This window comes from Rhinoderma darwinii, chromosome 5 (genome assembly GCF_050947455.1).
Source record: "Rhinoderma darwinii isolate aRhiDar2 chromosome 5, aRhiDar2.hap1, whole genome shotgun sequence".
Taxonomy (NCBI): Eukaryota; Metazoa; Chordata; class Amphibia; order Anura; family Rhinodermatidae; genus Rhinoderma; species Rhinoderma darwinii.
The window spans coordinates 248,350,602-248,364,438 of record NC_134691.1 but is presented as its reverse complement, the minus strand read 5'-3'; the positions used below and the strand labels follow the sequence as shown (position 1 = coordinate 248,364,438).

General features: G+C 42.1%; 1 protein-coding gene across 1 annotated transcript; it reads right to left on the bottom strand.

Annotated features, from left to right (window-relative positions):
- Positions 1 to 775: 775 nt before the first annotated feature.
- On the bottom strand, positions 776 to 12,129 carry YAE1 (YAE1 maturation factor of ABCE1). Its single transcript, XM_075828564.1, has 3 exons — positions 11,864 to 12,129; positions 2,365 to 2,486; positions 776 to 1,264 (listed from the first exon to the last, which is right to left on the bottom strand). Exons 1-3 carry the CDS (start codon positions 11,987 to 11,989, stop codon positions 850 to 852), a joined length of 663 nt encoding a protein of 220 aa, XP_075684679.1. The 5' UTR covers positions 11,990 to 12,129; the 3' UTR covers positions 776 to 849.
- Positions 12,130 to 13,837: the final 1,708 nt, after the last annotated feature.

The following is a 13,837-nucleotide window of genomic DNA, read 5'->3' as shown; positions in this document are numbered from 1 at the left end:
AAAAACGAAAACACGTCCTGGAACTGATACAAAACGGACTTTTTATTGGCCAACACTAGGACCCAGTCATGTGAATAGAGCCTTAAAGGGGTATTCACAACTTATCTTGTGGATATGCCATAAAAGTCTGTCAAAAATATCTGAGATGCAGGTCCCAGCGCTGGGACCCACACCTATATAGAAAACAGTGGTCACCTTTCCCCAGTATTGCCTGGTGCGGTGCCGCAAGCTGTAAATTCCAGGGTGTAAATAGGGGGCCACATACATGCATGACTCTGTTCAATAAGAGATGCCGAAACAGCCAAGCAAGCGCTGCTCCAATGTATCCGTAACTCCCATACAACAGAACCGAGTAGTAATTCCACCCGGAAGTCGTCAACTTGTGACAGCCGTACCTGGCGAAATGGGGGTGTGTGGCCCCCATTCCCATTATAGGTGCGGGTCCCAGCGCTGGGACCCCATCTAATAGACATTTATGGCAGATTTCAGTGGCATAGCCACAGGTTATAAGTTGGGAATACTCCTTTTAACTTTGGAGTTTTTTTTTTGTTTTTTTTTAAGGACCACTGAACCTAAACTACAATCTGCAAACTATAATGCTTGGAGCCCTAAGCCATTGAAAAAAAAACCTTTCCCAGAAAACAAGACTCCCAAAAAGTTCTGATCAGTTACTCCATACATGTATTACAATAAATATAGTAATTAAAACCGATCTATATAAAACAGAATAAAAGGAGCTACGTGTAGAAGAGTTTTAGGAAAAACAATGATTTTAATAGCTGTTGATATTAGATGAGGATTTCAGTCCAGGCACTTCAGATAAGTATCATTCACAAAGGAGAAGCAGCATTAAAACAATGAATACTTTGTTTTCAGCGTCTGCAAATAAGAAAGAAGATCTGCAGACCAATTAGTTTGTTGAGCTATAGCAATGGTGTCTCTGAGAACTCGACCAGATTCATGCTTCATTACATTACTTAATTGTTGTGTAGTTCTGCAGCCAAGCAATAAAGTAGGAGTAGAGTCCTTGTGGCAACAATCCTGCCCAGCATTACATGATTCCCCTCTGGAATCCTTTGCACAACTTGTGAAATCCATGTCCTCCAATGTGCTTGATAGGTCAGATGGATGAGGAATCTGATGAATGGATGACAAGCCCTTCACTAGGTTGTCTTCACACTGGGCCACTGAAGTTAAGAGGTCACCAAGCTGAGAATATGTTGAAGGGTTAGATTCATGAACTTGACACCATGTCATGAGGGCACTATGGAAAACAAAAATCACCACCATAAGACCATAGAAATAATTGTATTCAGAGGTCAGAAATTCATGAGAAACTATTCCATTTCTAACTAGTTTTCAGGACCACTTTTATCCCAATAAAAAAAACAGCAGAGAACATAAAAGTATTGTCCTGTAAAGTACACCTTAAAGAGGCTCTGTCACCACATTATAAGTGGCTTATCTCCTACATAAGGAGATCGGCGCTGTAATGTAGGTGACAGCAGTGCTTTTTATTTAGAAAAATTATTTTTACCACGTTATGAGTGATTTTAGATTTATACTAATTAGTTGCTTAATGCCCAACTGGTCGTGTTTTTACTTTAGACCAAGTGGGCGTTGTACAGGCGAGTGTATGAAGCTGACCAATCGGCATCATGCACTCCTCTCCATTCATTTAGACATCGCATAGTCACAATGCGTTGTTCACGATGTGCTGTCTTATACTGTACGTTACTGAAGTGTTTAGACAGTGAATAGACATTCCTTCCAGACAGGACGGGATGTCTATTCACAATCCCAACACCTCGTTAACGTTTCTGTGGTACTTACAGCAGAGCAAGCGTAATCTCGTGAGATCACACTGTAAATGACAGGTTACAGCGAGATTACACTTTGCTCTGCTGTAGTCAGTATAAGCCAGCACATAGTGAACAACGAAGTGTCACTATGCACTGACTAAATGAATGGAGAGAAGTGTATGACACCGATTGGTCAGCATCATGCACTCCTCTGTACAACGCCCACTTGGTCTAAAGTAAAAACACGCCCACTTGGGCATTAAGAAACTAATTAGCATAAAGCTAAAATCGCTCCTAATGTGGTAAATTGATAATTTTTCTAAATAAAAAGCACTGCTGTCCCCTACATTACAGCGCCCATATCCTTATGTAGGAGATAGGGCACTTATAATGTGGTGACAGAGTCTCTTTAAGGCCTCCTTCACACACACACTTTTTTTTCCCTGGAAATTAAAACTGCAATAAAAAAAAATAAAAAAAACTAAAAAACCCTGAAATTATTAAAATTTCATATTTGTCATTAAAAGAAATAACCAAAGACAACACATGAATTATGGCACACCTTAATGTTCCTCTAAGCTCTGCGCAGGGTTTTAGGAGGGTCACTCCCAGTTTATATCCCAAATTGAATCCAGCCTGCAGGGAATTATCTTTTCCAGCATCCATCCCATCAAGATAACCCTCCTGTAATGGAAAACAGCCAATTATGTATCATGCCAAAAACAATGGGTCTGTCGGGATTCGGTTTTCTACTGGATAGAAGAGAAAAGTGCCGCATGCTATGCTAGTCTGACAGTCAATGAACGACACAAACCTGACTGAAACGAGCTAATGTAAGGCCCTGTTCACACAGTTTTTTGATGCGGAAACCGCGCCGCAAAACTCCTCAAAAACCGCCCGAAAATGGCTCCCAATGATTTCAATGGGAGTTGGACTAGTTTTTTTACTGCGAGTAAAAAAAACGCGTTGCGGTAAAAAGAAGCGTCATGACCCATCTTGAGGCGGTTTCCGCCTCCAAAACCCCATTTCTATCAGTCAGAAAGAGGAAAAAAACGCCTCGACGAGCGTTTTGAAGAGTTTTTGTCAAACCACTGTGCAAAAATAGTCTGGAGCAGTTTTTGCAGGAGCAATTTTCCTCCTGCAAAAAAAACTCAGTGTGAACACAGTCATAGTGTTAACAGAGCCTAGGGTTTTTTGCAGGCAGAAAAAATGTGCCTCAGAACTCCTTCGGGAATTTTGAGGCAGATTTTGAATGGTCTGCGCTTTTTTGATGCATCATTTGCCTCTGGCCAGAAGCCGCCAAGGAAAAAAACCAAAAAAAAAAACGCCTCTGCCTCCAATTAAAATCAATGAGGAGCGCTTTTGGCTGTTATTTGACGCCGATTCAGACGTGGTTTCAACATCAAAATCAGCACTAACAAAATGTGTGAAATGACCCTCAGTTTTATCAGTCAGGAAAAAATCTGCATCAAAATTTTGAAGCAGATTATGAAAGGCACGCGTTTTGAGACGCTGCTTTCTTTAGGCATATTTTTCTATTTAGTAAATGTAAAAACCACGTCAAGAGCGACTCCAAAGGAACAACACAAAGCGAAAAGTACTCTGCATCTAACTCCCATTAAAATACATGGTAGATTTGGAGCGTCAAATAAGAAATCTATAAGGCCCTGTTCACACAGAATTTTTTTGACGCGGAAACCACGCCGCAAAACTCCTCAAAAACCGCCCGAAAATGGCTCCCAATGATTTCAATGGGAGTTGGACTAGTTTTTTTACCGCGAGTAAAAAAAAAACGCGTTGCGGTAAAAAGAAGCGTCATGACCCATCTTGAGGCGGTTTCCGCCTCCAAAACCCCATTTCTATCAGTCAGAAAGAGGAAAAAAAACGCATCGACGAGTGTTTTGACGAGTTTGTCAGGGTATGTTCACACGGCCTATTTACGGACGTAAATCGGGCGTTTTTGCCCCGAATTACGCCCGAAAATAGCGCCTCAATAGCGCTGACAAACATCTGCCCATTGAAAGCAATGGGCAGACGTTTGTCTGTTCACACGAGGCGTATATTTACGCGCCGCTGTCAAATGACGGCGCGCAAATAGACGCCCGCGTCAAAGAAGTGACCTGTCACTTCTTTGGCCGTAATTGGAGCCACTATTCATTGACTCCAATGAATAGCAGCGCTAATTACGGCCGTAATTGACGCGGCGTTCAAGCGCCTGCACATGCCGGTACGGCTGAAATTACGGGGATGTTTTCAGGCTGAAACATCCCCGTAATTTCAGCCGTTACGGACCCCCGCCGTGTGAACATACCCTCAAACCACTGTGCAAAAACCGTCTGGAGCAGTTTTTGCAGGAGGAATATTCCTCCTGCAAAAAACTCAGTGTGAACACAGCCTAAGGAAAAGCCTCCCCAGATCAGCCTACCGCCCCTTCCCCATCCTCCATAGATCAGACTACCCATTGGACAATTAAAAGATGAAAAAAATATATACTAGTCCTTCTCAATGAATTACAATATCAAAAAGTTAATTTATTTTAGTAATTCAATAAGTGAAACTCCTATATTATATAGACTCATTACACACAGTGATCAATTTCCAGCATTTTTTCTTTTAATGTTGATTTTTATGGTAACAGTTAATGAAACCCCAAAATTTAGTCTCTCAGAAAATTTTAATATTATATAAGCCCAATTTAAAAAATGATTTTTAATACCGAAATGTTTGTCTACTGAGAAGTATGTACTGTACATGCCCTCAATACCTTTTGCATGAATTACTGCATCAATGCGGCATGGCATGGAGGCGATCAGCCTGTGGCACTGCTGAGGTGTTATGGAAGCCCAGGTTACTTTGATAGTGGCCTTCAGCTCGTCCGCATTGTTGGGTCTGGTGTCTCTCATCTTCCTCTTGACAATACCCCATAGATTCTCTATGGGATTTAGGTCAAGCGACTTTGCTGGCCAATAAAGCACAGTGATACTGTGGTTATTAACCCCTTCCCTCTTTGGCCACTTTTGACCTTCCTGACAGAGCCTCATTTTTCAAATCTGACATGTTTCACTTTATGTGGGAATAACTTCGGAATGCTTTTACCTATCCAAGCGATTTTGAGATTGTTTTCTCGTGACACATTGGACTTTATGTGACTGGCAAAATTTGCTCGATATGTTCAGTATTTAATTGTGAAAAACACCAAAATTTAGCGAAAAATTGCAAAAATTAGCATTTTTCTCAATTTACATGTATCTGCTTGTAAGACAGGCAGTTATAACACACAAAATTGTTGCTAATTAACATCCCCCATATGTCTACTTCAGATTGGCATAGTTTTTTTTTAACATCCTTTAATTTTTCTAGACCGTTACAAGGCTTTGAACTTTAGCAATTTCTCACATTTTCAAGAATATTTCAAAAGGCTGTTTTTACAGGGGCCAGTTCAGTTGTGAAGTGGCTGTGAGGGCCTTATATGTTAGAAACCCCCAAAAAGTCACCCCATTTTAAAAACTTCACCCCTCAAAGTATTCAAAACCACATTTAGAAAAGTTTAACCCTTTAGACGTTTCACAGGAATTAAAGCAGAGGTGAAATTTACAAATTTCATATTCTTTTGCAGAAATACATTTTAATACAATTTTTTTTTATAACACAGAAGGTTTTACCAGAGAAATGCAACTCAATATTTATTGTCCAGGTTTTGCAGTTTTTGGAAATATCCCACATGTGGCCGTAGCGTGCTACTAGACTGAAGCACCGGCCAAGAAGCAAAGGAGTACCTAGTGGATTTTGGGGCCTTATTTTTATTAGAATATATTTTAGGCACCATGTCAGGTTTGAAAATCCCCCAAAAGTGACCCCATTTTGGAAACTACACCCATTGAGGAAATTATCTAGGGGTATAGTGAGTATTTTGAGCCCACGGGTTTTTTGCAGAAATTATTGGAATTAGGCTGTGAAAATTAATATCAACATTATTGCCACTAAAATGTTGCATTTTTTCAATTTCACAAAAGATAAAAGGAGAAAATGCACCCCAACATTTGTAAAGCAATTTCTCCCGAGTATGGCTAGACCTCATATGTGGTCATAAATGTTTGGCCAACACTAGGACCCAGAGGCTCTGTCACCAGATTTTGCAACCCCTATCTGCTATTGCAGCAGATAGGCGCTGCAATGTAGATTACAGTAACGTTTTTATTTTTAAAAAACGAGCATTTTTGGCCAAGTTATGACCATTTTTGTCGTTATGCAAATGAGGCTTGCAAAATTCCAAGTGGGTGTGTTTAACAGTAAAAGTCCAAGTGGTCGTGTATTATGTGCGTACATCGGGGCGTTTTTAATACTTTTACTAGCTGGGCGTTCTGATGAGAAGTATCATCCACTTCTCTTCAGAACGCCCAGCTTCTGGCAGTGCAGATCTGTGATGTCACTCACAGGTCCTGCATCGTGTCGGACACATCGGCTCCAGAGGCTACAGTTGATTCTGCAGCAGCATCAGCGTTTGCAGGTAAGTAGCTACATCGATTTACCTGCAAACGCCGATGCTGCTGCAGAATCATCTGTAGCCTCTGGTGCCGATGTGTCCTCGCTCGTCTGACACGATGCAGGACCTGTGAGTGACGTCACAGCGTGATCTGGCAGAAGCTGGGCGTTCTGAAGAGAAGTGGATGATACTTCTCGTCAGAACGCCCAGCTAGTAAAAGTATTAAAAACGCCCCGATATACGCACATAATACACGCCCACTTGGACTTTTACTTTTAAACACACCCACTTGGACTTTTGCAAGCCTCATTTGCATAACGACAAAAATGGTCATAACTTGGCCAAAAATGCTCGTTTTTTTAAAATAAAAACGTTACTGTAATCTACATTGCAGCGCCGATCTGCTACAATAGCAGATAGGGGTTGCAAAATCTGGTGACAGAGCCTCTTTAAAGGGGTATGCTCAACTTATCTTGTGGATATGCCATAAAAGTCTGTCACAAATATTTGAGATGTCATAGGCCCTGAAAATGACAATCTAAATTTTTTCAAAGAAAATGTAGGTTTAGCTTTTTTTCTCATTTCCACAAGGACTGTAGGAGAAAAAGCACCATAAATTTTGTAAAGCAATTTCCCCGAGTAAAACAATACCCCACATGTGGTAATAAACCGCTGTTTAGACACACGGCAGGGCTTAGAAGGGAAAGAGCGCCATTTGGCTTTTGGAGCTCAAATTTAGCAGGAATGGTTTGCGAAGGCCATGTCACATTTGCAAAGCCCCTGAGGGGACAATACAATGAAAACGCCTAAAAAGTGACTCCATTTAGTAAACTAGACCCATTGAAGAATTTATCTAGGGGTATAGTGAGCGTTTTGACCCCACAGGTTTTTTGCAGAAATTATTGGAAGTAGGCCCTTAAAATAAAAATCAATTTTTTCAAAGAAAATGTAGGTTTAGCTAATTTTTTTCTCATTTCCACAAGGACTGAAAGGGGAAAAAGCACCACAAAATTTGTAAAGCAATTTCTCCCGAGTAAAACAATACCCCACATGTGGTAATAAACGGTTGTTTGGACACACAGCAGGGCAGATCCCATTTAGCAGGAATGGTTTGCAGAGGCCATGCCACATTTACAAAGCCCCTGAGGGGACAAAACAATGAAAATGCCCAAAAAGTGACTCCATTTAGGAAATTACACCTCTTGAGGAATTCATCTAGGGGTGTAGTAAGCATTTTGACCCCACAGATGTTTCATAGAATTTATTAGAATTGGGCAATGAAAATAAAAACAATCCTTTTTCTTCAATAAGACGTAGTTTTAGCGCAAAATGTTTCATTTTCTCAACAAATAAAAGGTAAAAAAAGAACCCAACATTTGTAAAGCAATTTCTCCCGAGTACGGCAATACCCCATATGTGGTCATAAACTGCTGTTTAGGCACACGGCAGGGCTCAGAAGGGAAGGACCACCATTTGGAGTGCAGATGTTACTGGATTGGTTTCTGGGCGCCTGTTGGCCCAAAACAGTGGAAACCCCCCAGAAGTGACCCAAGTTTGGAAACTACACCCCTCAATGCATTTACCTAGGGGTGTAGTAAGCCTTTTAACCCTGCAGGTGTTTTGTAGAAATTAGTGTGCACTCGATGTTGCAGAGTGAAAATGGGATTTTTTCCATAGATATGCCAATATGCGGTGCCCAGCTTGTGCCACCATAACAAAACAGCCCTCTAATTATTATGCTGTGTTTCCCGGTTTTAGAAACACCCTACATGTGGCCCTAATCTTTTGCCTGGACATTCGACCAGGCTCAGGAGTGAAAGTACAATGTAAAATTGAGGCCTAATTTGGCGATTTACAAAGCATTGGTTCACAACTCCAGAGGCTCAGATGTGAAATAATAAAAAGAAACCCATGAGAAGTGACCCCATTATGGAAACTGCACCCCTCAAGGCATTTATTAAGGGGTGTAGTGAGCATTTTCATCCCACAGGTCTTTTCCATAAATGAATGCGCTGCGGATGTGGCAATTTAAAAATGTATATTTTTCCCTAGATATGCCATTTTAGTGGCAAATATGTCATGCCCAGCTTATGCCACTGGAGACACACACCCCAAAAATTGTTAAAAGGGTTCTCCCAAGTATGACGATGCCATATATGTGGAAGGAAACTGCTGTTAGGGCACGCTGTAGGGTTTAGAGGGGAGGGAGAGCCATTTGGCTTTTGGAGCGCGGATTTTGCTTGGTAGTAGATTTGTTTGAGTATTGCTGGTGTTTCCATTTATAATGTGGGGGTACATGTAAGCCAGGCGGAGTATATAAGGGGCATAGTCAAGTGGTATAATAATGGGGTAAACAATAAAATGATCCATAGCTGTGTGTTACGCTGTGAAGCAATCCTTTCTGCACAGGCCGGTGTCGCACTGATATATGGCATCCTTTCTTCTGCCCCTTTTGGTCCACACTCTGCACCTTTGCAGTTTGGGGAATTTTCCTGGGAAAGTGTTGTCCTGGTATAATACGGGCACCCTCGCTTCTAGCAGATATGTTTGGGCTCTCCCCTTCCTGGTTCCCTAATTTTAGGTCCTTGATAAATCGCCTCTTGAAACAGAAGAAATGTTCCCCTCGGGCCGGCACAACTACATATTTTTTATTTCCTGACTTATTGGAGCCTTAACTAATTTTATTTTTTCATAGACGTAGTGGTATGAGGGCTTTTTTTTGCGGTACGAGCATTTTGGGGTACATGCGACTTTCTGATCACCTGTTATCCTATTTTTTGGGATGCCAGGTAAACAAAAAAACGCAATTCTGGCATTGTTTTTTTTTTTTTTTATACAGCGTTCACCACGCGTTATAAATTACATGTTACCTTTATTCTGCGGGTGAGTACGATTCTGGCGATACCTAATTTATAGCACTTTATGTTTTACAACTTTTTGCACAATAAAATTACTTTTGTAAAGAGAATATATTTTTTCTGTCTCCAAGTTGTGAGAACCATAACTTTTTAGTCGACGGAGGTGTATGAGGGCTTGTTTTTTGAGAGACGAGCTATAGTTTTTATAGGTACCATTTTTTGGATACGTGCGACTTTTTGATCACTTTTTATTCCAATACTTGTAGGGCAAAGTGACTAAAAAACAGAAACTCTGGTAACGTTTTTTACGTTTTTTTTTTTTTTTTTTTTTTTTTTTACACTGTTCATCGCATGCAATAAATAATATAATATTTTGATACCTCAGGTCGTTACGGTCGCGGCGATACCAAATATATATGGTTTATTATTTTTCAATAATAAAGGACTTGATAAGAGAAAAAGGGGGATTGTGTTTTATTTTATTACTTGAAACTTTTATTGTTTTCAAACTTTTATTTTTTACACTTTTTCTCAAGTCCCACTAGGGGACTTGACGGTCCAACTATGTAGTGCAATGTATTAGATCTGTCAGTTATTCACTGACAGCAAGCCGATTAGTCTTCGCCTCCCGGCGGGGCCTACATCGGCTTCCGTAATGGCAGAGGAGGAGGCCATTGTGTCTCCTGTTTCCATAGCAGCAGTCGCCAGTCCTGATTGCCTGTCGATCTGCTAGTAACCGCTACGATGCAGCAATCGCTTTCGATTACTGCATCGAAGGGGTTAATGGCAGGGATCGGAGCTAGCTCCGGTTCCTGCCGTTACAGGTGGATGTCAGCTGTAACATACAGCTGACTTCCACCGCTGATGACACCGGATGAGCTACTGAGCCCGCGCCATCTTGCAGGCGGCTACGGAAGCCGATCAGGCTCCGCCGCCGGCCGGATCTTGACCGGCTTCCGTGCTAGGCAGACTGGGAGGACAGTATTAGGCCTCCGGTTGCCATTGCAGCCACCGGAACCCCGGCAATTTCATTGCTGGGGTTCCGAGGAGCTGCAAACAGCTTAAATGTAGCGATCACGTTTGAACGCTGCATTGAAGGGGTTAATGGCGGGGATCGAAGCTAATTTCGGTCCCCGCCATTACAGCCGGATGTCAGCTGTAAGATACAGCTGATATCCGGCGATGTTGGCACCGGCTCAGCTTCTGAGCCGGTGCCAAACATTAGGCGCAAGTATACAACATTTTGCGGGAAGCACTGGCTTTCCATGACTTATACTTACGACAAATGTCAGGAAGGGGTTAAACCAGGTATTGGTACTTTTGGCAGTGTGGGCAGGGGCCAATACCTGGTTTATTAACCACTGTGCTTGATTGGCCAGCAAATTTACCTGATCTAAACACCATAGAGAATCTATGGGGTATTGTCATGAGGAAGATGAGAGACCAGACCCAACAATGCAGACGAGCTGAAGGCCATCAAATCAACCTGGACTTCCATAACACCTCAGCAGTGCCACAGGCTGATCACCTCCATGCCACGCCGCATTGATGCAGTAATTCATGCGACAGGAGCCCCGACCAAGTATTGAGGGCATATTCTGTACATAGTTTTCAGTAGGCCAACATTTCGTTATTAAAAATAATTTTGGAAATTGGGCTTATATAATATTCTAATTTTCTGAGACACTAAATTTTGGGTTTTCATTAACTGTTACCATAATCATCAACATTAATATAAAAAATGCTGGAAATAGATCACTCTGTGTGTAATGAATCTATATAATATATGAGTTTCACTTTTTGAATTGAATTACTGAAATAAATTAACTTTATGATGATATTCTAATTCATTGAGGGCTTCTCCCCTCCATGTCCGGTGTCGGCACATTCAAGGTCCTGATGCTGGCAGCGTCAGCACTTTGTATGTAATGCAGCAGGCTGAGGGAGTAAGCGGTGAGGTGAGTATACGTTTCCTTTATGTCCTATGGGGGGGGGGGGGTGGGAGCTAAAAGATGGCGAACGGCCATGGACAGCCGAAAGACACGGCACATTTATTAAGGCGTTTGCTTGCTCTAACTAATTGTTAAGACTGGCGTATGAAACACAAGTCTTAATAGATCTAACGCAATAGGTTCCGTTGATTTCCATCATGAGACGGATCCGGCTCTTCCATTTTTCTTGTTGTTCTGCTCCTATGATGGAACAGAATAACAGAAAATTGAAAGCAGATGTGAACAGAACCTAAACTGTGTCATTATTAGCGCTTCCGTTTTTATAATAGTTGTGGTCAATAGGTGACAGATCAGAAGACGGATGTCAATTTGTCATCAAGTAGTGCATATGACCGCACCACCATCCCCTAAACAAATACAGACCCCCAGGCCATAATGTTCCCCTCTCCTCCTTCCTGCAGACCTCTTCTCTCCAGGGAGCCACCACATACAATGCAGGGTGCAGGACGCAGTTTACGGTGACGCTCAGGCGTGAAAAAGGCTGCAGGGACAAGGAGAGCGGAATATTTAGTCAGGACTTGACAACACTTCAAGGAGGACTCCCCTTTTTCTTGGAGCCGCTTGGACATTTCAGGAGAGTATGTGAATACATGACCAGTAGGGAGCGCCCCAGGACTGGAGATGGGAACCACTGCCCTGGATCAATTACATAGTAAAGAAATGCAGGGTGACTGACTACCTACAGGGGGTGATGTTTAGGTCACTGACCTTCAGCCTCTTCTCCATGGATTTCTTCCAGTCGTTCTGTAGAAGCTTCATTTCATCTGCCTCCTCATCAAAGACGTCATCCTGCCCCTGTGACTGGAGCTCCTCGGCCGCCCGTACCCAAGACATCTGTAACCAGCACTTCCAGCCTCTAACAGCTGCAGAGTGGCTAGATACTAGATCATAAGGTGGTGAAGGACCTTGGATGATGTCATCACCATGTGATCAGTTACGTGAAGGAGATGAGGAGTCAGGTTCTGAACTAAAGCACCTCTGCTTATGTCATGACCATGTGATCAGTCACATGGTAGGGGTCTGTCTTTGAGCTCTGTCATGTGACTTGGCACTGGACCTGAGCAAGAAATTATATTTTATGTCCTAGGGATGAAAGTTCTGGTCCTATGTGCAGGGATGAACAAAGAAATGTGCGTATGTGAAAAATGTACAGCATATGTAAGATGGCTGCAGCAGAGGTGTGTGTGTATACGGTGCATGCAGCAGAGTTGTTGCTGTATTGGGTATACAGAAGTGTGTAGAAAACATACATGCAGCAGAGCTGTGTGTGCACTGTGTATATAACAGAACTGTACTGCGTGTGTGTGTGTGTGTGTGTGTGTGTGCACACTGTGTATATAACAGCACTGTACTGTGTGTGTGCTGTGTATACGACAGAACTGTACTGTGTTATCAGCAGAGCTCTGTATATACAGAAGAGCTGTAATTGAAAAGCTCATGTAGTAAAGCAGTGTTTAGTGTAAGGTGTACCAAGATGGCTGCTAATGGTAAACTAATCTCATGAATGCCTAGGCCACAATATCCTGTGTGCGCCATCTAGTGTATAGCTGATGAAATAAAATCCTGATCAAAGCCATCATGGGAATAATAAGACATTATAGAATTTAGCAAGAGCACACAAATCCATTTATTAATTGATAATGATAATAAGCGCCTATAAATTGTACATACAGTATCGAAAAAAAAGAGAGACACAGGCCCTCCTCTAAGGTGATATTGCAGGGGTATATGGATAAGCAGAAAAGAGTGTACAGACGAAAGATTCTATATACACTCACCTTCTGCAGTTGTGCAGGAAAGTCAGCACAACTCAATTTTGGAACGTGTTGAATACATTGACTCAGTTGGTTTACAGTTTGCAGCAGTGGCCGATTAAGTAGATCATAGGCCCTGGGCTGTTCCACAAACTTGGGCCTCCCTTCCCCACCGCTGCTCTGCTGTGGCTATAGTAAACACCACCTTTTTGTGCGAGCATTGACAAATTGGTGTTACGATTCCTCTTGTCAAAGGGCTGTGTCCCTACATACTGACAGTCTCCAACCATCACTGACAGTACAACACTGTGTAGGGACACATCCTCTTCACAATGGAAATGGTAACACGCATTTGTCTATTATTCCTGGGTACACAAAGACTTTATTTGGAATACAAGGATTTCCTACAACAGACATGTCAGGAGAGCGGACAGATCCTCTATAGATCCAGTGACTCACAAGTGATGTCTTCTCTGATGGGAGTCGTTCTCTTTCTTCTCCATCTGACACAGACTGGTATGGTGACTTCTCCTGATGAGACATCTTTGCTCCTCACTTCTCCAGCCATTTCCAGCCTCTAGAAACACACAAATTCAGACACCAAGGCCCAGGCCCATACATTAAAGGGATGTCCGGGCACGGACCGGTTTTTCATACTGATGACATAAATTCCAATGGTAACAAGATAATTAGTGTACGTTTAATATTGATATATATGAAGTCCTGCCTAAATAAACGTTTAAAATGTCTTTATTAAGTAGTATTTAAAATAGGGTATTCATGCCAATTTTACTGTGAATAGGCGTTTGGCAAAACAGAGACACAGTTCCCTGATCAGGTGTAAACATAGGATAATGATTGGTACACCTATAGTATCGATACAACACCCGACAGGAGTAGTGATTGCCACCACTCGTCCGTTTGCCGC

Coding starts and splice junctions, on each gene's coding strand:
- YAE1 (XM_075828564.1), bottom strand. CDS start 11,989: ATGTCTTGGGTACGGGCGGCCGAGGAGCTCCAGTCACAGGGGCAGGAT. Junction 2,487..11,863: donor CCATGGAGAAGAGGCTGAAG/GTCAGTGACCTA, acceptor TTTCCATTACAG/GAGGGTTATCTTGATGGGAT. Junction 1,265..2,364: donor GAGCTTAGAGGAACATTAAG/GTGTGCCATAAT, acceptor TGTTTTCCATAG/TGCCCTCATGACATGGTGTC.